Here is a 27,549-nt window from a genome sequence, read left to right on the forward strand (position 1 = left end):
ATGTAATTATGATAACACATTTTTATTGACTATTATGAAGTTTGAAAGTCATTTTGGTTTGAACATATTTTATTTTTATTTATGAAAATGAATTGGGATTGGTGAAGTATTACTGCTGTGGCGTCATCGATATTGACTACTGCATAAATATATTTTAAGTACATATAAATATATACAGATTACATCAAATACAACTATTCTCTAAGTAGTCATAATTAGAGACTTACAGTTGTGTGTGTCTAACAAGCTATTGTAGGAATATAAATCAATCACGAGAAGGTTGTTGAGTTAATTTCAGTATTTCCCTGTGAAAATTGGAAGGTTGTAATGATATAATCGTGGACGGACTCAACTATTTTCTGGTTTACACAAGGAGTTAATTCTTTGTTTCCGTTCAAAAAATTATCCAGGTTATAACGGGTAGTTGATATCCACAAGAGCAACATGCACTGTTTATTAAATGTCTGTTATACGTATCGGCGTTTGGGTCGCTAGATCCGAGCCTGAGGCAGCAATGAACGATTTGACAAGAACAAGAGCCATAATTAAGATCAATATAAATCTTGTTTTTTGGTTTTGTAATTAGGTTTTAAAATTCTTTGAGACTGCATGACTCTTTGGAATTTGGCATAAGGGGCATTTCGACTGTAAATTTCAGAGTTATTTCTTAAACTATAGCTTGTAGTTTCGGAGACGGAGTAAATCTGAGTAGGTAAATTAATTTCTCTTTGATCACGAAGTTACCTACACAAAGTGTTTAATTATTAAAGACATTTACCTGAGTATGTTAATCATTCAGTTACATAGCAAATCAGTAATTAGCTTGGGTGAATCTATTCTATCAGACAGGGGAGTATGGTGTATTTTCGTTGTAAACTACCGACTCCACTGTCTCATAACTGGGAGTCTCACAACTGGGAGTTCTCACAAATAGGAGTAGACCCCGTTAGTCAGCTCTAACGACATGATTGGATTACTGAGGATTAAATGTAACCCGGATATTCCCGGGTGGTCGGACTTGAATGGCTTGAGTTTCTTCCCAGTTGAATGAAATCCGGGTCTCAGTTCACATGTTCCCAGTTGCCTCGCCGATTTATGGTAAGTTCTTTTGATTTAAAATCGTTCACAATCACTCAAGGTTTGGGGGATTTTGTAGAAAGTTGTTTAACACAACACATAGACTAACGTTTAGTCTCTGAAAATATATCATTTTTATAGTAACAAATTAACCCATTTAAATTTAAAAGGGGCCCAGAGAGACGGGAGATTCAGAACCTGGGGAAGTCTAGACTTGCTTCATTTAGGGCTTTAACATTTCTTTTGAGAGCTATGCAGTGGGAAAGCAGTGTGGTTCAGGGACTGTCGGACAGACTACACAATAGAGACCATTCTCTTTGTTATTTATAGACGGCGGGGTAGCCTAGTGGCAGCCTCGCTCGTGGCAGAGGCTGCCAATAGGCTACCCCGCTCGTCACGCCGAAGACCCGGGTTCGATTCCCAATGTGTGAAGCCCATTTCTGGTGTCCCCCGCCGTGATATTGCTGGAATATTGCTAAATGCGGCGTAACACTGAACTCAATCTTTGTTATTTCCGTAACAATCTGAAGAACTGCACGCATTCTGCTTTCCTTGATTCATCAGGGGTTTTCGTCACATTATTTAAAACATGTTCACTAATTGTTCAGTCTTGACCTACTTACCAGAGTATCAAATATCGACGTAAATGGGATGCTACGGCATTATAAAAAAATAGCGGCGAGCTGTAGATCCCATTTGTCACCTCTTACAAGATGTAACCGCTGTAGATCCCATTTGTCACCTCTTACAAGATGTAACCGCTGTCATGTAGATGGAAGTGTTTTTTGCGGCATTAAACAACACACAAACATGATCGGAATCGTTCTACAGTGAAGATGTTTATCGCTCTGACAGACAAGGCCGGTAACACTTAGATAGGTCATAGATTGGCTTGTCGTGTTTAACGCTGGGGAATATTCAGACTAGACTAATGCTTAGTCTCTGAATATATGTAATTTTCATAGTAACAAACAAGCCCATTTAAATTGAAAAGGAGCCCCAGGGAGACCAGAGATCCTGAACCTGAGGAAATCTAGACTTGCTTTATTTAGGGCTTTAGCACTGCAGAGAAGGCTTGGCAGTAGGGAAAATAATGTGGTTCAGTGACTGTGAGACAGACTATATTCAGACCTACACAGCGATCCGTTCTGACACAAATCGATTTGCTGTTTCAGTGTTCTGTTGAACCATCAGGATGCCTTAGCTGTAGTTACATTACAAGCGTAGCTGTCAAACGATTTGCTTGTAATCGAGTTGTAATGCGCCAACTTCTCTAGCGAATGCATATACATTTGTAAACATCACCATCTGTTTACATACTGAGCTATGTCAATAAACCTGCTGGAGAATGCTGAGGGAGGATTTACTGCCGTACAGGCCCCACGGTACCGTAAAGAGAGAGAGAGAGATCCTTCATATACATGTACTTTTTGTACTTAAAGTGTAAATAGAGAGAATTAAGACCAGCTGTTGGAACGGTGCCCAAAGATTGAATGCTGACAGGCTGTGTGAGGCCCCATCCTGTAAATTGATAGAGTAATATGATGTAGGTAACTAGCGTCGGATTTAGCGATAAGTTTTCGTGTGATCCAGTCAGTTGATTAACTCGGGGGTGGATACCGGAACAGGTATGCGAGACATGACGAACTTGGGCTATGGAACAGGATGCTGGTCATTACACACATCCTGTTTATATCATTTTTCATTTTTCGGTCTGGTTCCCAGTTATGAACAAGGAACGTATGGAGTTAAAAGGATACATGCCGAATGTACATTATATATGTAAATCAGCTTGTGTTGGGTTGACAAGATATACGTTGCGTGAAACCCGGAACCGTTGACACTGGGGTCTGTAGAAATGGGGGACGGACAAAATCCCAACCGGACAAAATCCCACATTAAAAAATATAAAAACATTTCTGCTTATTTATGAGGAAAAATAAAAATATATGTTTCAAAATAAATTGTAACATTTTCACACTGTTGGGATTTTGTCCGCAGTGTGCAGACATTTTGTCCTATGGGGTTTTGTCCGGGTGGGATTTTGTCCCACCCTTTTATAAATACATACCACCCCGGGAACCCAACCCTAACTATTACACCTACCCGAGACTAACTAATGATTTGGGAGATTCAGCTGAACCTGGGGAAACCTAGACTTGCTTCAGTTAGGGCTTTAGCACTGCGGGGAGGGCTAGGCAGTAGGGGAAATAATGAGGATTCAGGGACTGTGAGACAGACTATACTTATACCCATCCCCACCAAATCCCATCCCAACTCCAACCAGTTTTCTTGTTCCCTGTTCCAGTTTGACTGGCATGCAACAAGTTGACCTTAGCATGGTAGGGCCGAGGGTGCTATAAACAGACAAATATAGCCTCACGATTCCTCGCCAGCTTACAGCGGCTCGAGACCTGTCTGTGGGAACTGCCATGGGGAATTCTACAGTTTCACGGGATCGAAGTGCAGTCAAACGATATCTCTCAAGCAGTAAAGATCAGTAATCTTAAATATCCTGTGGTACTTCTAATGTCTCTCATGACTCATTGCCGACTGTCATATTTCCGCTTCATTTCAGAGTGACAGCTCGCTCTCCACATCCCTCGCTCTCTACATCCCTCTAACTCGGCGGAGCTCTTGGGTGTACGTACATGCACAGCCAACAGGCTTTCCCCACTACGCTCTGTTGAATCACCAGTCAACTGCGGGGAATATGCTATCGCTCCTCTCGTACATCATCAGTCCTGGCTACGCTGCGGTGGTAGCGGTAGTTGCAGCAGTCGTCTCGGCAATCATGTTCCTCTCCAAGGGTCGTCGAGAACTACCGCCTGGTCCGAGAGGGGTACCAGTGCTTGGGGCGTTTCCCTTCTGGAAGGGTCCTGAAACGAACTTCGAGTGGACTAAAGAATATGGGAACATTTACAGCGTGAAGATGCTAAATCGGTTAAATGTTTATCTCAATGACATAGATCTTGTCACTGAGTACATGATTCGCCAGGGACATCTCTATGAAGACCGACCTGCTGGTCCGGCGGCCATTGCGCAAGGTAGGTCAAGTATATGTTTTTTATGTGATGAGTGAGTGAGTGATTGTGGTTTTACGCCGTTTTTAGCAATATTCCAGCAATATATCGGCGGGGGACACCAGACATGGGCTTCACACATTGTGCCCATGTGAGGAATCGAACCTGGGTCTTTGGCGTGACGAGCAAACGCTTTAACCACTACACTACCCCACTACCGTGTTGTTGTTTTTTAGATTTAAGTTGAAGTCTTTAATATTCTAACTAGAGCGATGATATTCGTCTGTGTCAGTTATGTAGTGGTTGATCGCATGATCGACGTCCACGAGGTTACGCTGACCCACAATCAACGTCGGACCCATGAAGATCCGGCTAAGAATTGATCTTCAGTAACCCATGCTTGTCGTAAGAGGCGAGTAACGGGATCGAGTGGTCAGACTCGCTGACTTGGTTGACACATGTCATCGTAGCCCATTTGCGTAGATCGATGCTCGTGATGTTGATCACTGGATTGTCTGGTCCAGACTTCTTTATGAACATACCGCCGTCATGTCGTTGGGATATTGCTGGGTAGGGTGTTAAGAAACAACAGAAAACAACCTGTTACGTGATTCCTGCATTGACAGTCTTTAGCAAGTATAAGGTGTGACGTCAGTGTGTGATGTGGGACGATGTCTAGTACGTTCAGCGAGACGCATAAACATTTCACGAAGGCAGCAATTTTCGCGTGTGCGTGTGCGCGTGCGTGTGCTTATGTGCCTTTCGTTGAGTGCATTGGCTCAATCTTATAATTGAAAAGGCAGGTTACATGTTAAGTGAAACCATAGTGAGTAAGTTTAGTCTTACGCCGTATTACGCGTTTTACGCCACTATTCCATCTATATGGAATGAGCTTCGATCTACACAATTGGTATGCGATGACATGTGTCAACCAAGTCAGCAAGCCTGACCACCCAGTCCCGTTAGTCGCCTCTTATGACAAGCATGGGTTACTGAAGATCAATTCTAACCCGAATCTTCACGGGTCGTGAAACCACAGAGACGGGGGAGGGGAGGTGAGAGACACAAAGAGAGAGCAGAATATCATTAGTGAGTGTTGTTTTTTCGCCGCACTCAGAAATAATCTTGCCATATCACGAGGTCTTGTGTGTAATCGATCTGTTGTGGTAAACGGGTGGTTTACAGTACGAGCAACGACGCCCTCTGTTGAGCATCATATACAACAGTCATATGCATTCAAATTCTCTGGATAATCGAAGATGGGCAGTAGAAAAAAACTCTGTGGATGAAAAACACCCCCCAAACAAGTTCTCTGTTAATGAAGGTATTAAAATCACGAGATTGGTTACGATGAAAGATTTGCATGTTAATATCAGCTTATCTGGGCTTTAGTGAAGGTATTATGAGGCATTATCTCTCGAAAGAAGATTAATTACGTTATAGCCAAGGTAAATAACGTATTACTTCACAAGGGAGATAATCCTGAATCATGAGCGCGCGATTTCGCTTGCTAAAGGTTAAAGCAAAATGGTTAAAGCTGAAGACCCGGGTTCGAATACCCACATGGGTACAATGTGTGAAGCCCATTTCTGGTGTCCCCCGCCGTGATATTGCAGGAATATTGCTAAAAGCGGCGTTAAACCATACTCATTCATTCTCCGGGAATAACACGAGTTGGTCACGAATGCGCCTCGCAAAGTAAGAGCCTGAAAGAAGTATGCCTTGGACGTTTTCCAGTGTTAAGGAGAACCAAGGAATAACTGTCGGTTCGTAAATAAGAATCACTGAGCACCTCTAACTTAAACCACATGTACAAATCCTACTCTCACAAAAAATTAAAACTTTACTGACATTCCTACTTTCTCAAACTTAAATAAACACAGATGCCTCCTTTCTCAAACATAAAATACGTGCCTTCCTTTAGAATTTCAGTATCATGGGGTGAACATCCTAAATTGTACCCCAAAGGGTATCTGGTTCCACAAAGTTACGAGCGGCCGCTTTAGCCATAAGGCTCGTCTGTCATACAGACCCTGAAGCAAATACAGTGAAACCTGCCAACACCGGCATCTGTCTAATCCGACAAACTGTCAAAACCGGCATAAAATTTTGGTCCTGCCATTTTTCAACGATATTATGATCATTAAAATATTGTCTAATCCGGCACCTGTATTCCGACAGTCCAATCAAGAACCCATAATCCAATACACTTATTACACTGTAATCCTCTTTGCACGCTAGATAATCAAGAAGTAAATCCAAGAAAACCCACACAAGTCTAGAAAATGTGGCAAGTCTGGATTTCCACAGCTTCAGGAAAATGAAAAATGTCTCAGGGCTCCTTTTCATTATATTATATATTTTTTTTACTATCGACTTTTATCTGTAAAATATGTTCATTTCAGAGAGTTGTTAGTCTACCATAAGGCTACCCTACCGCCTGGAATAAAATAATCTGTTGGAATCTTGAGAAGACCCACGTGTTGTTTACGATGTCATCCTGCATACCTTTCCGAGACTAATGTAGCGCAAGCATGTGAAACGACACGTACATTACTGGCCACAAGCCATCTCTGAAAATTCCTTCAGGTAACGCGGTAGAACGGCGTTGAGATAAAGCCCGTCAACTCAAGTCCGGTGTGTTGTCACCTCGAACAGCTGTTATCTCGAACAACTTGTTCGTTCGACTAAAACAATATTTGATCGTTATGGAATAGTTACTGATAGTTTGTATCTTGTTAAATCTACAACAGACACTTCTGGTGTAAAATAGGGGTGAAACGGTATACCGTGGTATTAGTAGAACCACGGTGTTTTGCCTTCTGTTCGGTATACCGTAATGCAATCCAAAAAGTCGGTATTTTCGGTTTTCGTACCGTCATTTTATTAACCTTTTTAAACCTTTTGTAATATGTCATTTTGTCAAAATCTTTGCATTTCTTTGCCAGATGTCAATTTTCTGCGCATGCATTATAATCATATATCTCATATACCGAACCGAACCGAAGGCCTTTTACCGTACATGGTATACATGAATCAGTACATGGTATACATGAGTCAGTGCATGGTATACATGAGTCAGTGCATGGTATACATGAATCAGTACATGGTATACATGAATCAGTACATGGTATACATAAGTCAGTACATGGTATACATGAGTCAGTGCATGGTATACATGAGTCAGTGCATGGTATACATGAGTCAGTACATGGTATACATGAATCAGTACATGGTATACATGAGTCAATACATGCTATACATGAATCAGTACATGGTATACATGAATCAGTACATGGTATACTTGAATCAGTACATGGTATACATGAATCAGTACATGGTATACATGAATCAGTACATGGTATACATGAATCAGTACGTTGTATTCATGAGTCAGTGCATGGTATACATAAGTCAGTACATGGTATACATGAATCAGTACGTTGTATTCATGAGTCAGTGCATGGTATACATAAGTCAGTACATGGTATACATGAATCAGTACATGGTATACATGAATCAGTACGTTGTATTCATGAGTCAGTGCATGGTATACATAAGTCAGTACATGGTATACATGAATCAGTACATGGTATACATGAGTCAGTACATGGTATACATGAATCAGTACATGGTATACATGAATCAGTACATGGTATACATGAGTCAGTACGTTGTATTCATGAGTCAGTGCATGGTATACATGAATCAGTACATGGTATACATGAATCAGTACATGGAATCAGTACATATACATGAATCAGTACGTTGTATTCATGAGTCAGTGCATGGTATACATGAATCAGTACATGGTATACATAAGTCAGTACATGGTATACATGAATCAGTACATGGTATACATGAATCAGTACATGGTATACATGAGTCAGTACATGGTATACATGAATCAGTACATGGTATACATGAATCAGTACATGGTATACATGAATCAGTACATGGTATACATACATGGTATAGTCAGTACATGGTATACATGAATCAGTACATGGTATACATGAATCAGTACATGGTCAGTACATGGTATACATGAATCAGTACATGGTATACTTGAATCAGTACATGGTATACATGAATCAGTACATGGTAAACATGAGTCAGTACATGGTATACATGAATCAGTACATGGTATACATGAATCAGTACATGGTATACATGAATCAGTACATGGTATACATGAATCAGTACATGGTATACATGAATCAGTACATGGTATACATACATGGTTTACATGAATCAGTACATGGTATACATGAGTCAGTACATGGTATACATGAGTCAGTACATGGTATACATGAATCAGTACATGGTATACATGAATCAGTACATGGTATACATGAGTCAGTACATGGTATACATGAGTCAGTACATGGTATACATGAGTCAGTACATGGTATACATGAGTCAGTACATGGTATACATGAGTCAGTACATGGTATACATGAGTAGTACATGGTATACATGAGTCAGTACATGGTATACATGAGTCAGTACATGGTATACATGAATCAGTACATGGTATACATGAATCAGTACATGGTATACATGAATCAGTACATGGTATACATGAGTCAGTGCATGGTATACATGAATCAGTACATGGTATACATGAATCAGTACATGGTATACATGAATCAGTACATGGTATACATGAATCAGTACATGGTATACATGAATCAGTACATGGTATACATGAATCAGTACATGGTATACATGAATCAGTACATGGTATACATGAGTCAGTACATGGTATACATGAGTCAGTACATGGTATACATGAGTCAGTACATGGTATACATGAGTCAGTACATGGTATACATGAGTCAGTACATGGTATACATGAATCAGTACATGGTATACATGAATCAGTACATGGTATACATGAGTCAGTACATGGTATACATGAGTCAGTGCATGGTATACATGAGTCAGTACATGGTATACATGAATCAGTACATGGTATACATGAATCAGTACATGGTATACATGAATCAGTACATGGTATACATGAATCAGTACATGGTATACATGAATCAGTACATGGTATACATGAGTCAGTACATGGTATACATGAATCAGTACATGGTATACATGAATCAGTACATGGTATACATGAGTCAGTACATGGTATACATGAGTCAGTGCATGGTATACATGAGTCAGTACATGGTATACATGAATCAGTACCTTGTTTACAGTAAATTGTATGCATGATGATGATTTTGAGGGGGTCACCCATTTTGTTCTGGCGAGGTAGATTAGGTGTCATCAATTTTGTCCTCATGAACTAGGGGGGTCAGAAATTTAGTACATATTAATATTAGAAAAAAATTCTGAAAAATTAAGGGAGGGGTAGTCATTGATTTTGTACATGACATACAGTGTGGGCGTGGGGTAGGGTGGGGTGTGTCACTTACATTGTACATAAATTTTAAGGGGTCATTATCATGGAACATGTTTCTCCATAAAAATCAAAATCATCATCACCAAACGCACGCGCACACACACACACACACACACACACACACACACACACACACACACACACACCTAGCCATGAATTATGAACGGTCCCTTAGCTTAGCTGGTTAATTAAGTGAACGCCACAGTTGATGTGATTACTATCAATATTTTCATAGAGATGAACAGTTGGACTGCCAGTCGGACGAAGGCAAACGTGTAATTATGATTGCGTCGTTATGAAATCAATGTACCAGATGGACTTTATCCGACAACAGTCTGGGGCTTAACGTGTTTATTTGTCTAATGGTACATCACCGATAATGCCTCTGATGGAATTACAAGGGGTCGTCATGGTTACCTGATCAATCACGGAAATTGCTGTACTAACATGTCGGCCCCAGTAACAGAAAACAACACCGTAATTTGCCTTGGCAGATTTATTTCTGTTTTAAATCTACCACCGTGAAGGGTGAAATATCCGTACGTTGTCAGTAAAATCCACTTCTCAACACTGAATGGGCTGGGTATACAAGCGAAAGCAATCTTACAGTTTGTTTTCGACATGGATGAGTATTCGCGACCACCATTGCCTAGAAACCAAGCGTTAAGTGGTGTTGTATAGTGGGAGGGGGGAGGATAAGATTTTTTAAGAGGGTGGGGGTCGGAGATTGGGGATGGTGGATAGGGCTGGGACGGGTAACCCGGATACCCGGGACGGGTGGGTAATGAGTTGGACCCGGGTACCAGTCTCAGTACCCGGACCCGTTATGATCATGTGACTAATAGATTAAACAATGTAATATGTTATTCTTTCATGATTAAAAGGTTGTATTGTCTTTGAAGTAATAGACATAATTGACAGTCACTTCTTTTGACTATAACATTATACATTGTTAAGATATTGAAAATCTCGAAATATTAGCCTCCGACCTGAAGAACATGTTGCCATTTCTTGCAAATCTGATGTCAGGAATTAACATAATGGATATCAGGGTAGGGTAATAGGGGGTGGGGTACCCGGGTAGAAAATTTGGACCCGTCCCAGCCCTAGTGGTGGATAAGGATCTGGGATGCGAGTAGGAGATGGATGTTGGTGGAAGAGGGGCAGAGCTGGGTGTCGGTAGATGGAGGAGGGATTGTGAAGGAAGGTGGCAGAGCTGGGTGTCATTGGATGGAGGAGGGATTGTGAAGGAAGGGGGCAGGGCTGGGTGTCATTGGATGGAGGAGGGATTGTGAAGGAAGGGGGCAGGGCTGGGTATCGGTGGATGGAGGAGGGATTGTGAAGGAAGGGGGCAGAAGCTGGGTGTCGGTGGATGGAGGAGGGATTGTGAAGGAAGGTGGCAGAGCTGGGTGTCGGTGGATGGAGGAGGGATTGTGAAGGAAGGTGGCAGAGCTGGGTGTCGGTGGATGGAGGAGGGATTGTGAAGGAAGGTGGCAGAGCTGGGTGTCATTGGATGGAGGAGGGATTGTGAAGGAAGGTGGCAGAGCTGGGTGTCGGTGGATTGAGGAGGGATTGTGAAGGAAGGGGGCAGGGCTGGGTGTCGGTGGATTGAGGAGGGATTGTGAAGGAAGGGGCCATAGCTGGGTGTCGGTGGATGGAGGAGGGATTGTGAAGGAAGGGGACAGAGCTGGGTGTCTGTGGAAAGTGGAGGGATTGTGAAGGAAGGGGGGCAGGGCTGGGTGTCGGTGGATGGAGGAGGGATTGTGAAGGAAGGGGGCAGGGCTGGGTGTCATTGGATGGAGGAGGGATTGTGAAGGAAGGGGGCAGGGCTGGGTATCGGTGGATGGAGGAGGGATTGTGAAGGAAGGGGGCAGAACTGGGTGTCGGTGGATGGAGGAGGGATTGTGAAGGAAGGTGGCAGAGCTGGGTGTCGGTGGATGGAGGAGGGATTGTGAAGGAAGGTGGCAGAGCTGGGTGTCGGTGGATGGAGGAGGGATTGTGAAGGAAGGTGGCAGAGCTGGGTGTCATTGGATGGAGGAGGGATTGTGAAGGAAGGTGGCAGAGCTGGGTGTCGGTGGATGGAGGAGGGATTGTGAAGGAAGGGGGCAGAGCGATGGGGCGATGGTAGGGGAAGGGTTGATGGGTGGTGGAGATTTTTAATGAGATATGATAATCTGTTTGCCGAAAGTGCTCGAAAGAGGATCATTTGTCAGTCAAATGACTCTACATGTTGGATGATTTAGGGGGTGGGGTTTGTGTTTGTACGTGTGTGCGTGCGTTTGTGTGTGTGTGTGTGTTGTATCTATCTATCTATGGAAAAACTGATAGTACTATATCCAGAATAAACTGCTCTTCAGCGCTTGAGACTCTGAAGGAAAGTTAGGTGTTGTATGCTTCACAGAAGCGTTGTTTTTTGTCTTTGTCCTTATGCTAAGTAGAAATATGTAGCTCAGACCAGAGACCATATAATAAATAATATTATTATATGGTCTTTGCTCAGACCGAATAACAATTCCGTCTCAAAGTAAATTCCCTCCCCCGGGTATCTGATAGTCGTTTCCTTTACACCGAGATGCCAGTCGGTCAGTTATGATCATCTGCCCTGTGTATGCCTGGATCCTCTGATGATACATCCGTCAAAGGCCGTCTCCCAGAGGGGTAATCACACACTATGGATATTTGGAATAGATAGCACTGACGAGATAAAGTGGCTCTAAACAAGTGTTGTGCTCAGCCGCTGGGCGTTAGACGTATGAATTATATATGTGGAGCACTCCTAAGCCAACATTTCACCACTTTACACTGTAATTATATGTAAATGGCTGGCGGGACACACGCCAGTCGGATTGAATACAGTAGAAACAGGTCAGCCTGGACCTGGTAAAATAAACTGGACGATTCATTACAATGGGATCAAATGATTGGACGTTTGTTTAGCGCGATCAAATAATCCGGGCGAATCATTCAACGGGATCACATGATCCGAACAGTTCATCCAACGGGATCAAATGATCCGGGCGATTCATTTAACAGGATCAAATAATCCGGGCGATTCGTTCAACGGGATCCAATAATCTTGATGATTCGTTCAACGGGATGAAAATATCCGGCGGATTCATTCAACGGGATCAAATGGTCCGGACGATTCATTACAATGAGATCAAATGATCCCGGGCGATTCATGCAACGGGATCAAATAATCTTGACGATTCATTCAGCGGGATGAAAATATCAGGACGATTCATACAGCATGATCAAATAATCCGGACGATTCATTCAACGTGATCACATAATCCGGACGATTCATTACAACGAGATCAAATAATCCGGGCTATTCAGTCAACAGGATCAAATAATGCGGCCGATTCATTGTAACGCGATTGATTAATATTGGCGATTCTTTCAACAGGATCTAATAAGGATGACGATTCATTAAACGGGATCTAATAACACGGTTGGTTACATCAGATAATCTAAACGATTCACTCAACAGATTCGAATAATCCGCAGTTCTTTTGGCGATTCCTTCAAACGTGATTAAATATTCCGGACGATTCGTCCAAACTCAATCAAACGAGATGGCGTCTTTTGGTGAGTTTACGAATAGACAGACACTAAAACCAATGTAATTAAACAAGATAGACTAACGCTCAGACCCGGAATTTATATAATTTTGATAGTAACAAATAAACCCATTCAAATTGAAAAGTAGGCCCAGTGAGTTTGGAGGTTGACCTGAACCTGGGGAAATCTAAGCATTTGGGGCCTAAGCATTGTAGGGAGGGCTTGGTAGTAGGGACTGTGAGACAGACTAATAACCAAGTTACTTCATTTTGTTTTAAAAATGCCAAAATCTGCTCATGAATCAGACACTGTTTCCCATCTCTATTGTATCGTTGGTTTCAATACTATATGTGGCTACGCTTGAACCCCAAACAATGCATCTTGGCTTGCAGATTGATTGATAGATAGATCATAAAAAGGTTTTAACATCCCTGTTAAAAGGAAATAAGGCCACAATGCTACAAATTTCACAAACAAACAAACATAATGTGGAGTTTATAAATTAGTACTTTCAATACCATTGGACGGACCTAATAGCACGATCGACGTACACGGGTTAGGATGGCACACAATCAACGGGGGACCAGTGGAGATCAGTGGAGATCCGAGATAAAGTTGATCTCCACCAACAATTGCTTGTGGGTAGAGCCGTTCAACAGGATAGGGTAGTCAGGCTCGCTGACATTGTTGATGTATGCCATCGCGTCCCAGTTGAGGTAATTGATGCTCATGATGTCAATCACTGGATTGTCTGGTCCAGACTCGATTGTTTACAAACCACCCTCTTATTACTGGACAGTTACTGAGTGCGGAGTTCAGCAACAAAGAAACAACCATAGAACGAAGAATTTGAGAAATAAACATATCTGCCAATCAACAAATAATATAGACAGAACATTATGCCCTTTTAAAAACATATATCCCTTTTTTTGGCCCCCTGGGAATTTGGATAGGCTCAGTGGATACTTATTGCACATGCTTGTCGTAAGAGTGAGTGAGTTTCGTTTTTACGACGCTTTTAGCAATATTGCAGCAATATCACGACGGGGGACACCAGTAATGGGCTTCATACATTGTACTCATGGAATCGAACCCGTGTCTTCGGCGTGACGAGCGGACGCTTTAACCATTAGGCTACCCCACCGCCATTCATGTAGTTAACCCAAGTGTCAAGCAGAAATAAACTGGGCTACATTGGAACATTCGAAGACACATTTATATTAGAATTCTACTTCAGGCCACAGACATATCTATGAAATCTGGCAACCGTTTGCCGGATGTTTACATTAAAGTCACCACCAGCCTGTGTAAGGATGGTTTGAGGCGTTGCATAAAGAACAACCCTTGAAGTTGAAATATATATACCCTTTTAACTTATTCCTTAGATACAGGTCACATTTGCAAGCAGTTTCGAAAATATGAGGCGGGAGACATTTTAATATTTTTGACCAACTTTATTAGGGGTTCTGTTCTCATTAGTGGTAGGCTTGTGCATTTCCCGTTAAGTTTCACTGTGTATATTATCCCCGGCCGCGTCACACCAAAAGACGTTAACATATGGTACTTGTTGGTCCCTGCCTGGCGCTCGGCATTAATGGGTACAACAAGGACTAGTCGGCTCGAAGTCAGTATAATCTGTCTGAGTGGGGTATTCATGCTTCACTGCGGCATGGTATCTCAGTGGGCTAGCACTATAACACCAGCTTAAGTCTGGGCTAGTACAAGCAGCCGCACATACATATACACACGCATGCACGTCGTCATATGAGCGAAATATTCTCAAGCACGACGTTAAACCCAATTTCACCTCACCTCACCTCACTGTGTATATTTATAGCATTCATTTATTCCTTGCCCCTGGGCCTGAAAGGAGATTAATGTGAGACGGCGCGTTTCGTTGTGATGCAGGAGAGGATGCGGATGTGACAATTATACAGTTCAAAAGAAGTTAAAGCTTACATGCAGCGCAAAACACAATTTTGCAGATTCTGATACCTTTCGGTATGGACTTACAGTAACAAATGATCAAAAATGCAAATTCAACTTATAAGTTGAAAAATAACACGTGGAAAAAAAATCCCTCGAAATCGGAGTTTAAACATTCACAAAAAAACCCAGCTGGGGTGAAAAGTGGTTTAATACACAAATAGCGCATGCGCAGTGAATAGTTTCGCGCGGTTTGAGCCGGGATACCTATACACACACAAAGAGCCCTGAGTGTATCGGCAAATGAACCAGCCAATGAAAGACTTCGTTACACTTAAGTGCACGCCCACCCTCTCTGACTGGGTTCGGTATCCCGGGTGCTTGTTTCGAGGGCTGTAAGCTTATAATTTTGTTTATTTATTTTTTATTATGACCAATGTATATTATATGTCGTAAAATAATAGATAATTGTGTTCTATTTATGTTTATTTTGTTGGTTGCATCTAAGCTTTAAGGACAGCCGATACTTGCATATTACTTAAGTAAATCTGACGTGCCTTGGTGTATATAATGATATGACGTCATGCACGATTAACTGCAGAACGATAGAAGAAACAGGTGCTCCTTAACTTTTTTGAGTAGTATGATTAATGTTGGCGTCGTGAAGTGTTGTGGAGTACCGTAACATGACTGGATGTGCCAGTTTGGCGATTCCAACCATGACGTCGAGATTTCTTAAACTCAATACCTGCTAAAGATATGTTATATAGATTTTCCCGTGGTATGTGATACAAATATATCCCACTGTTGGCTTTTGTCACACCTGTCACACCTGAAGGTGACTACAATAGTGCTGGATTGAGTGGGTGAGTTGAGTTTTACGCCGCTTTTAGCAATTAGTAATATTACAGCGGGGAACAGCAGAAAAGGGCTTCACACATAGTGGGGGAATCGAACCCAGGCCTTCGTCGTCACGAGCGAATCCTTTAACCACTGGGCTACCCCACCGCACCGCTGAAACAGCGCTGAACTCAAATCCCTGGCCCATTAAGCAGACACTGGCCCTGAGAGCAATATGGCGACAGTGAGTGAGTTTAGGTTTACGCCGCTTTTAGCAATATTCCAGCAATATCACGGTGGGGGGACACCAGGAATGGACTTCACACATTGCACCCATGTGGGGAATCGAACCCGGGCTTTAACCACTCGGGTACGCTACCGTCTATATGCCGACAGGGCATACTGTCGCCATTAAGTGTATCCTACTGGGACCAATCATTATATTTCTAGGGGCTCGTGGTGGGATTTCATTTTGAAAAAAACAAACTACACATGTATTTTCCTTCTGGAAATTCTATTAAAAAAATACTTTTGCTAAAGTTTTCGGAAAGAGACTTAAATGTTCCTTAACAGTCGAGGGTTATTACGTAATTATACTTTTTACCTTGGACATGTCTTTCTTGTTTTCGAGAACAATATGGTATTTCAAAAGAGCCTTCAGCAACACAATGCACGTTTCTTTTTATTCCCGGTGATACACAGACCATTTGGCTTTTCAAGAAGACAGAATTACATGCATGTGATCATATTTCAAGGTTAATGTAATGATATTCAAAAGCACTGCTTATCTAATCCGCCAAAGGTCATGTTGGTGCGAAGGCATGTTATGAAATACTGTGGGCAAATAGCAACAGATGGTTGGCGCTTGTTTCTTTACATGTTTCCAAGACATTATATTTCAGTAGCATTTTACAAGAAGTAATGTCAAGGACGAAACGCTTAAACGTATTTATTCCTCGAATGAGACGTGGGCCTTGAAATTAAATTGGTCGCCTGTCACGCCAAAACGTCCGTGTTCGATTCCCTAACAAGGGTGGGAAGCACTGGGATCCTAAGACTTTAAAGTAATAATTAAAGTGTAAATGATAATTTCTAAAAATGTTTTATTAATATCCCCTTATCTAGACTTGCCTCTTTAAGGGTACAGTACAGCCTTGGAGCAATGCTAACAACCCCTGTGTTGTGGTACTTCCAACGGTACGATATAAATATGGAATTGCATCAGACCTGCTTTTCGCTACTGACGGGTAAATTCTCGCAATGTCCTCCACATGTACATCTACCACATGTCTACCATGTGTCTACCATATGTTTACCAAGTGAAGCTGTCATTCCATACAACAGCTTCCGAAAAATCAAAGGCGGCTGAAGCTGAAGTTTTCCTGATTTCTTAAATTTGGTGGGGCGGTTTGGGTAACCTAGTGGTTAAAGCGTTTGCTCGTGACGCTTGCGACCCGAGTTCGATTCCCCACATGGGTACCATGGATGAAGCGCATTTCAGATGTATCCGTGATATTGCTCAAGGCGGCGTAAAAGTATACTCTCTCACTTACTGAAATTTCGCATGCTACGGAAATGTTCCACCATACTAAGAGTAAATATGAAAGGGGGGTGAATGAAAGAGGTTTCTAGCACACCTAGAACATGGTCGGGAGTGGACGCTTGTGTACGCCACACTCCCTCTTCGTCCGCCAAACTGTCATATTTCCTGGTTGTTTTCACTCGAACAATTCACTGCCGAGACTTCCCGTTGATTATCACGTAACACCTGGACCATTCCTTTTTCCGTACCCCCAACAAACATAATTTGATATACTATGATTCCGCTTCGGTTCACTCCATTGCTCAATGTACCATCAGACCCACAGCGAAGTATGGATTGATAAGATCATCGCCTCCATTTACCTCCTGCATACGTCTAAGTCATTAAAGCTTCCCATCAGCCATAACCCTTTGTTTATACTACTGGCTTCACATACATTCCCACCTGTCTTAATACTGTATTTCCTCTAATAAGTGCCTTTGCGCTTATTAATTCAGCAAACTCTCAAACACTGCGCTTAACAGGGAGCGGCGCGCTTTGGAGAGCTGGCGCTATAGTTTCAATAGAAATAAATATAGATTCTCCTTTGGTATATTTTATTTGAAAATTCCTTTGTAAACATGTGGCACACCCGGCGTTTATTAGAGTCCTGGCGCTTATTTCTTGAACAGTTGCTTTACCCCCGGCACTAATGGGAGGATCGCTTCTTAGAGGAAATACAGGCGCGTAGCTAGCCATTTGTTTTCGTGTAAGCCCGACAGGTTGCAAATCATTATATATAGCTAGTCTTGAGGGCTTGCCCAGCCTTTTTAGCAACAATCATGTGTAAGCCCGGGCTTTTTCTTTTTATAACGGTAGCTACGCCCCTGAAATATGGTACCTTTGTTTATACTGCAGACTTCATGTGTTGACGTTTCTATCGGCCATATTGTGTATTTTACTGACTTCTCTGTGCAACTGCAGTCAAACTTCCCATTTGTACTGTCTGCACACTTCCCCACAATTGTATATATGGCTGTCGGTCTTTATTCCTCTCATCACTTGTTTTTATAAACAATGTTAGAGCCTTCACCGAAACGTCGATCCCACTGTAATAAAGAAGTTGTTCATCCATATATTGTTATCCTTCCTCACTGCTCCAACTTTTAAATACCTCTGGGGCGGTGGGGTAGCCTAGTGGTTAAAGCGTTTGCTCGTCACGCCGAATAGCCGGGTTCGATTCCCCATATGGGTAAAAGTGTGAAGCCCATTTCTGGTGTCCCCGCCACGATATTGCTGGAATATTGCTAAGCGGCGTAAAACCAAACTCACTCACTCACTCTAAATACCCCTCAAAGTAGTTAGGATCATCACCCTTATCTAAATGGAATAATCCCAAAATGTGCTTCTTCAGTTATTTTCAAACACACCCTTGTTTTGGACAGTATGTATACATGGCTGTTGGGTAGCTCAGAGGTTAAAGCGTTCGCTCGTCACGCCGGGTTCGATTTCCCACGTGTGCAATGTGTGAAGCCCATTTTTGGTGTCCTCCGTCGTGATATTGCTGGAACATTGCCAAAATGCGGCGTCAAACCATACTCACTCACCTACCCACCCACCCACTCACTGGAGAGTATACGTAAGTTTTAAAGGGGTTAATGTTAGTACTCACTCATTCACTCAACCCCACCCACTCATTCACTCACTCACGTGAGAGTATACATGAGCTTAAACGGGTTAATGTTTGTACTCACTAACCCACTCACTCACTTGAGAGTATACATGAGCTTAAACGGGTTAATGCTTGTACTCACTCACTCACTCTCTGGAGAGTATACATGAGTTTAAACGGGTTAATGCTTGTACTCACTCACCCACTCACTCACTCACTCACTTGAGAGTATCGAATCCCACATGGGTACAATATGTGAAGCCCATTTCTGGTGTCCCCCGCCGTGATGTTGCTGGAAAATTGCTAAAAGCGGCGTAAAACCAAACTCAGTCAGTCAGTCAGTCACTTGAGAGTATACATGAGTTTAAACGTGTTAATGCTTGTACTCACTCACTCACTCACTTGAGAGTATACATGAGTTTAAACGGGTTAATGCTTGTACTCACTCACTCACTTGAGAGTATACATGAGCTTAAACGGGTTAATGCTTGTACTCACTCACCCACTCACTCACTAACTCACTTGAGAGTATACATGAGCTTAAACGGGTTAATGCTTGTACTCACCCACCCTCTCACTCACTTGCGAGTATACATGAGCTTAAACGGGTTAATGCTTGTACTCACTCACTCACTGGAGAGTATACATGAGTTTAAATGGGTTAATGCTTGTACTCACTCACTCACTCGAGAGTATACATGAGCTTAAACGGGTTAATGCTTGTACTCACTCACCCACTCACTCACTCACTTGAGAGTATACATGAGCTTAAACGGGTTAATGCTTGTACTCACTCACCCACTCACTCACTCACTGGAGAGTATACATGAGCTTAAACGGGTTAATGATTGTACTCACTCACCCACTTGAGAGTATACATGAGCTTAAACGGGTTAATGATTGTACTCACTCACCCACTCATTCACTCACTCACTGGAGAGTATACATGAGCTTAAACGGGTTAATGCTTGTACTCACTCACTCACTCACTCACTCACTTGAGAGTATACATGAGCTTAAACGGGTTAATGCTTGTACTCACTTACTCACCCACTCAGCAACCCACGTACCCACTCACTCACTCACTCACTGGGGAGTATACATGAGTTTAAACGGGTTAATGCCAGTACTTTGGCTGAAGGAGGACACAACACAATCAACAAAGCATGACTCACATTGAAACTGTCATGATCACAAGTTCCTATTCCGCTGATAACATCCTTGTTCCACGCAGTAATTCAAGGTCATGACTAAGCGGAAGACTTACGACAGCAGTCACTTCACTGACAATGACATTAGCTTGTCTCATTTCCATTGATGCATCTGTTGTGCTTGTGTGAAGACAGTTTGTTAAAGGCAATATTCCACTTCATGACTGATTGAGTGCAGGGACCTTGAAAGTTGGTCAGTTTTTAGCCCGCTATTCGTGGTGTGGAGTTGCGTCCCTTTAGACTTTCCACGAGCGTGTGTTCTTCGGTTCGAATCACAGATTTGGGAAAGACTTGAATATATAGTCCCCATTTCACCAGAATATATAGTCCCCATCTGATAAGGATGAGTTTTAAAATGTTTCTTGAATTATATCTGAACATACTGAAAGCCATATCTAACTTCTAAAAATGCTACTCAAAGAATTTTGTCCTCATCGTTACAAAATAGGGGGGATACGGGCGGAAGTCTTACCCAGATGTGCCCTCGTTATTACTTTGGAGGCAAACCTGTGTTCGCTGATTTGATTAAAGTGATAGGTCTCGTGGATGACGTCGACAGACCGTAGTAAATACTGAATTTGCTGGTTATATATTTCATTTTCAAACTCTATTGACTCTTTAAAAAGCAACTGAAATAAGTCATCAGCTTCTTCTAGTTCATAGACGCATCTTACTCGAGAGGGATGTTAACAGTTGGTAATATAGCGCTCAAATTTGTGTTTATTAGCATTATTACAGGATACATTGTCACACACTTACTATCAGACATACTTTGGTACGAACGAGAAAACGAATGAACGGAGGAACGAACGAACGAACCACTATGACTGCTATGGTGATGACATTCAGAGAATTATAATCAGGCCGAATTCAGGATTCGAATCGAACCATACATTGGCTTCACACATTGTGCTCATGTGGGGAATCGAACCCGGGTCTTCGGCGGGACGAGTGAACGCTTTAACCATTAGGGTACCCCACCACCCTTGTCGTTAGAGGCGGCAAACGGAACCGGTTGGTCACGCTGGCTGGCATAGTTGATGCCGTCATCGGACACAAATTTCCTAGATCGAAGTCCACGGTGTCAATCACTGCATATTATATTACAGACCACATCGCGTCATATCGCTTGAAAATTTCTGTGCATCTCAGTAATTATGTAATGATGCCACAGGGCTTTCAGCAAATCTGCAAATGAAACCAAATACACATGTACGTCAATCGTAGTTTATTCATTGGCAAAAGAGTTTTAATGATGATTTGGACTAATATATTAATGTCCTTTATTTCAGGCCTTTTGTTTGGAAGCGGTTCCCACTGGAAACTCAACCGAAAGCTGGCTACCAGCATAACATGGAAAGAGGGATCACAGAAGGCGTTTGAATCAATGTTCCGACGTGAGCTGGAGGCCATCCTGCCCAAATTCAACCAAGAAGGACCAATGTATTTAAGTGACATCGTCAGACCATACATCTCCAATGTCATTGTGACTGTTTTAAGAGGTCAGAGGTACCCGGATGATGACCCCGAAATGCAACACTTACTGAAGGTTCTCACCCGGCTTGATGACGTTGATTTGACGTCCATGGCCACGTTGCTCGGGCTTGCGTTCCCTCGTGCGTCGTCCAAACTGTGCCCCAACTCCCCTAACCTGCACGGCATCAGTAGCGACATGCAGAGCGTGGTGCGTGGCTGGATTATGTCAGAAGCTCCGCGGACGGACAAAGACAACACTTTCATTTCAAAGTTCACACAGAGCGATGAATACAAAGATGAAAACGCCGACGGTAAGTCTGATGATAGAGAGGCTACATACCTTGGTTGACTCACATTCCCACCTTTGAGTGAGTGAGTGAGTTGGGGTTTTCGCCGCTTTTAGCAATATTCCAGAAATATCACGGAAGGGGACACCATAAATTGGCTTCACACATTGTACCCATGTGGGGAATCTAACCCGGCGTGACGAGCGAACGCTTTAGCCTCTAGGCTACCCCGCCGCAGCTTTGATACATTGTACGGCAAACCTGTTTAAGAATGATCTTGTTATTTTGTTAATCTTGCGAGGCGCTACACCCGGTACTAAGCTGGATCCCGGCTCCCTTTTCCGGCGCCAAATGGCGGCATGCGAGACGAGGTCCAGCTTACTTCCGGTACCAGATTTCCGATGACAAGCGAATATTGAAGTACCAGTTCTGGTTCCCAATTGCGCGACCGCCAAATATGAACTAGACCTGACCAAGTGTACAACCATGCTTGGCTGTCACAGCTGTTGACAGTCGTGATAGTTGGGACAGATGACATCCTTACCTTGTCAGCTTGTCCGGGAACCCCACGGTCCGCAACGTTAGGTGTTTGAAACGTGCGTGTTCGTGACAAATATGTTACTACCTAACCAGGATTTACGAGATCGGACATTTTTTGTAAGGACGATTTTAATGTGAACGGGACCATACGGCTGATAACCGTTTTCTGTGTATTGGACTGGTAATTCTACAAACGGAAAAGTTCTCAAGCTTTAGAGTGATGAAATTCTAAACTGGGACGTGTCACGAGCTGAGTTGACCTTTACTGGTGAAAGTAAACTGACGTTAAAAAGAAAGTACACACAGTGTTTGTGAATAATAAGTCACAATGAAAACGCTTTTCAAAATATTTTCTTTGTTTTGGTTTGTCTTTTATTGTTATGTTTTTTTAGGGAAGGGGAATAATCCCAAAGCACCAGGTGTATACTTTGTTTTGTACGTCAATTTAGGTCATGTGTATACTGCCAACGGAAAGAAGGACACAACACTGTCACGCTGTAGATAGTTATGGGCGGTGGGGTAGCCGAGTGGTTAAAGCGTTCGTTCGCCACTAAGACCCGGTTTCCATTTCCCACATGTGAAGCCCATTTCTGGTATTCCCCTCCGTAATATTGCTGGAATATTGCTAAAATCGGCGTAAAACCAAAGTCACTCACTCGCTTTAGTAGATTTCTGTTGCTGTTTACCACAGTAACGGGAGTCATTTATCCGGCGCTCGTTTTATTTATTTAGCTGCCGATGTGCACCCTAGCAACCGTTATCTCTTATGACACCTTTTATTTATTTAGCTTCAATTTTCACCGCGGCGACAGTTTCCTGTCAACAGTCGATATATGTATTTAGCTTCAGCGTCCATCGCGGAGATGTCCATCTGTTATTGCTCGTTTTAAGTATTTTACACACATTTACATGATGGACGACCTTCCGGAAGGACCAACACTAGCGGTGATTCCATAACCGGGCAGTGTGTTATGGTGCACTAGCATCATACTCATGTTTCGCCAGTTCCTCGTCCACTCACTCACTCACTACCCTGTCTCACAGTCCCTGAACCACATTATTTCCCCTACTGCCCAGCCCTGTCTGCAGTGCTAAAACCTTCAATAAAGCAAGTCTAGTTTTGACTAAGGTTCAAAACCTCTGGTCTCCCGGGGGCTCCTTTTCAATTGTAAATGGGTTTGTTTGTTACCATCAAAATTATATATATTCAGAGACTAAGCGTTAGTCTAACTCATTCACCTGAGCCAATGAGCTTTTTTATCGTCTTCTGAAACAGTTTAACAACGATAACTCTACGAAAACCATTCAAAATGAGACTTGCTAAAATGATGGCACTGTATACAAATCACTCGTCATTGGATTGTTATCAGCAGTCTCAGGGAAACAATATGGGCACAATCAAGCCTTCTGTTTAAGACAAATACGACGATCCAGATCCTAACAATTTATTGAAGATATTTATATTTTACTTTCAGATAAAGAAATGGTGCAGTCCATGCTGGATATGTTCTTCGGTGGCGTCACGAGTTTCATGTCCTTGATCGAGTATCTGGTTTTATTCCTTCTCCACGATCCGAAATTACAGACTCGGATCCAGGAACAGATACACGACGTCATTGGGAAAAGACCGGTAACTCTGGAAGACAGGGAGAACCTGTCACTCGTAGAAGCTTCAATTATAGAGGCTCTTCGGATCGGATCCATAACGACGTCCAGTTTGCCCCACGTGTCTGTTGAAGATACGCAGATTGGCGATTATCATATTCCCAAGGGCACAAGTGTTGTTGCGAGTCTGTATAGTCTTCATCGGGACCCAAAATATTTTCCAGAACCAGAGGTCTTTAAGCCCGAGAGACACATTGATGCCAATGGTGTTGTCACTCGTCCCAAAAGCTTTCTGCCATTTGGCGTTGGTGAGAACCACTTTTACATACATGGATTAATGTCTTGACTAATATATATGGGGGTGGTGGGGTAGCCTAGTGGTTAAAGCGTCCGCACGTCACGCCGAAGACCCGGGTTCGATTCCCTACATGTGTACAATATGTGAAACCCATTTCTGGTGTCCCCCGCCGTGTTATTGCTGGAATACTGCTAAAAGCGGCGTAAAACCAAACTCACTCACTCACCCTGATAGATATGTCCTTCATGCTTTGACCTTGAACTGGTGTACGCAGACTCAAATCAATCCCTAACATTTTCAGTCGTAGGCCTATGAATATTCAGCCCATAGGTTGAGGTCATTCATTCACACGGATCTAAACACTCAGTCAGACATCAAAGGCATCCCAAACATTTTTATAGTATTCTCATTCTCCTGTTAAGTGTACAGTTTTGAAGTTGTCAGAGGTTTATTTGTCTTTTGTTCTTCCATAGTTCTTTCAAAACGTCAGTGGGGTCCTAGTAGTCAAAGCGTCCGCTCGTCACGATGAAAACACATGGGCACAATGTGTGAAGCTAATTTCTGGTGTCCCCCCCGTCGCGAATGTTGTTAAAAGTTAGCGCAAACCCAAACTCACACTTTGTAATGATTATATTTGCACAATGAATGAATGAAAGATCTAAGTAACGTTTTTAATGCTATTATTAATCTCCGTTAATCTGTTTCGGCAAACAGTCTGACGTTTCTCCTGCGTTGACGTTGTATAATTAATCAGTTTCAATATTATTGCATTACCCAAGGTTTCAAGACCACTCACCCTCTCTAGATCCCTACTGAGGTCTATAAGGCGTATAAGAGCCACAGAAATATATATCCTACATTAAACTAGGAAACAAAAACAAAAGAAATACGCGTGGCATTCAGCTTGACGGAATTGATACCGCATTCGTTATGATTTATATAAATTATGATAAATATTTATTGATTTTATCATTTTTCTCAAAATTCTGTGAACGAGTGGGCTGAGTTGTCACGAACGTATATGTCATCATCCACTGAACTCTGAGGACGCAGCATTCCAGAGTCTTGTCTAACAAGTATGAGTGTACACACAGTCTATATTTCTGAGAAAGTCGTAAAGTCGGTCGTAATCGTGTTTTCATTTCATCTGTGTGCCATAATCAGTTGTACCAAATTACGTCCCTTAGCCGTGACAGGAGCCTATGATCGTAAATTAAAATTTCAGTTCTCTCTGCTATAACGTAAGCAGTCCCCGCAGTGGTAAGCTTCTGAAAACTGAGCACATGTTTTCCAAACATCCAGCAACACACCGTGTTGTAACTTCAATTCTTTCCAAAGCAGCGTGAAACCCAAACTCACTCACTTACCAACTCACTCTAACTGTAACTGATCCCGAGGAGACAAAGAAACTCTCGGGAAATAAAGGGAAACATTTAGTCTTTCTCACAGGTCCTGGACCATATTATTTTCCCTAATGCCAAGCCCTCCCTGCAATGCATGAGGAGAATATGTCACTCCTGAAAAGTATAATTGCTTGTTTTCTTTTCAGGGCCTCGGCTCTGTGTCGGAGACACAATGGTTAGAGTGGGAGTGTTCATGTTTTTCACCACCATCATGCAGAACTATACAATTACTCCGGTCGTCGTTGGGTCTCCTCCCCCGTTCAGTTCTCGGCTGAGGATCGTGCGAAGACTTGAACCTTATCAAGTGGTGCTGGTTCCAAGAAACTGAACTGAAAGATGCGGAATTCTGTTATGATTTAGACCTGCAAAGTATTTGAAGGGAACTGAGATAGCCTACCGGTAAACTTTCCATACAGAACAGGGGCGGATCTAGGATTTTGGAGAATATGCGGACTTATACAAATCTGTTATGATTAGGACCTGCAAAGTATTTGAAGGCAAGTGAGACAGCCTTGCGGCATACCTTCCAAACAGGAACTGCGCATTCATCGCATGTTACTCATTTGCAAGAACCAATGGCGCCCTTCTCCTTTCAAAACCGGGCGGAACCCAAAATGTGAAAACCGTGGACGCGAGGCCTGCAAGCGGCGTCGCTGATGTACCAGGATATGTTGTCTGCTATGTAATATATTATAACATTGGTAATACTACTTAAGGGCGACTATTCACAGGATATCTGACATCACCAGTCACCAACTGACTAATCACAATCAGATACATGTAACCGGGATGTATCTTGACTGAGGATCCCTTATCCCTGATGTAAGGGAATACAACCGCATCCGTATGGAGCTTATCAAATTTCTCAAGATTCACTAAGCGCCACATGGGTTTGGTAGCCTGCTTGTTCTCATATCTAGACGATAATAGCCCGGGTTCTATTCCAAAACCAACGTAATAACTCACTCACTCACTCCAAACGTGGTCACCAAACCGCGGCTGCATACTGTGCCTTGATTATCTCGAAATTACCTGATCTCCAAATCACAAGACATGCTGGGGCGGTTGGGAAACCTTCTGGTTAAAGCGTTCGCTCGTCACGCCGAAGACCCGGGTTCGATTCCTCACATGGACACAATGTTCCATTTCTAGTGTCCCCCGACGTGACATTGCTGGAATACTGCTAAAAGCAGCGTAAAACTAAACTCACTCACTCACCCAAGGACATGCTTATATCAAAGTGAACTGACCTCCCAATCACAAGACATGCCTATCTCCAAGTTACCTGATCTCCAGAGCTCTATACCCATGACAATAACTTTCTGCGGCTTCAGCGTATTTTCAATTTCAAATGACAGTGCTCGTGTACATAGGGTGTAGTAATATCGGGAACAGTTAGTGGACATTATACACTTCGCAACGTTCAATTGAATGTGTGTGTGTGTGTATGTGTGTGTTTGTGAGTGATGACTTCAAAAGTGTTAAATAACTGTAGAAATGTTGAAATGGGACTTGAAATAAATAAAGAAATGGTTATGTTCTAAAATTACTTTCGTACAATATTGACAGACAGTTTTATTTGTAATGCGGTCCTAGTGTCCTATAATACAGTTTACAATTCATTTCAATAAATTAACAGTGGTCAGTATCGGTGTACAAAGGTTGCTCTAAGATTGAAGATAT

At 42.5% G+C, this 27,549-nt stretch overlaps 1 protein-coding gene across 2 annotated transcripts; it reads left to right on the forward strand.

The window, feature by feature from the left end:
* Window positions 1-1,009: 1,009 nt before the first annotated feature.
* On the forward strand, window positions 1,010-27,519 carry LOC124287194 (cytochrome P450 2J6-like). 2 transcript variants are annotated; one of them, XM_046723681.1, is made up of 5 exons: window positions 1,010-1,098; window positions 3,656-4,124; window positions 21,550-22,044; window positions 24,036-24,473; window positions 26,013-27,519. In XM_046723681.1, exons 1-5 carry the CDS (start codon window positions 1,048-1,050, stop codon window positions 26,192-26,194), a joined length of 1,635 nt encoding a protein of 544 aa, XP_046579637.1. In that variant the 5' UTR covers window positions 1,010-1,047; the 3' UTR covers window positions 26,195-27,519. The 2 variants fall into 2 exon arrangements, with proteins under 2 accessions (XP_046579637.1, XP_046579638.1); XM_046723682.1 differs by lacking the exon at window positions 1,010-1,098 and adding an exon at window positions 3,391-3,419.
* The last annotated feature ends 30 nt before the right edge of the window (window positions 27,520-27,549 follow it).

The sequence above is a fragment of the Haliotis rubra genome, unplaced genomic scaffold, assembly GCF_003918875.1.
Source record: "Haliotis rubra isolate DU_JTF1 unplaced genomic scaffold, ASM391887v1 Scf4, whole genome shotgun sequence".
NCBI lineage: Eukaryota > Metazoa > Mollusca > Gastropoda > Lepetellida > Haliotidae > Haliotis > Haliotis rubra.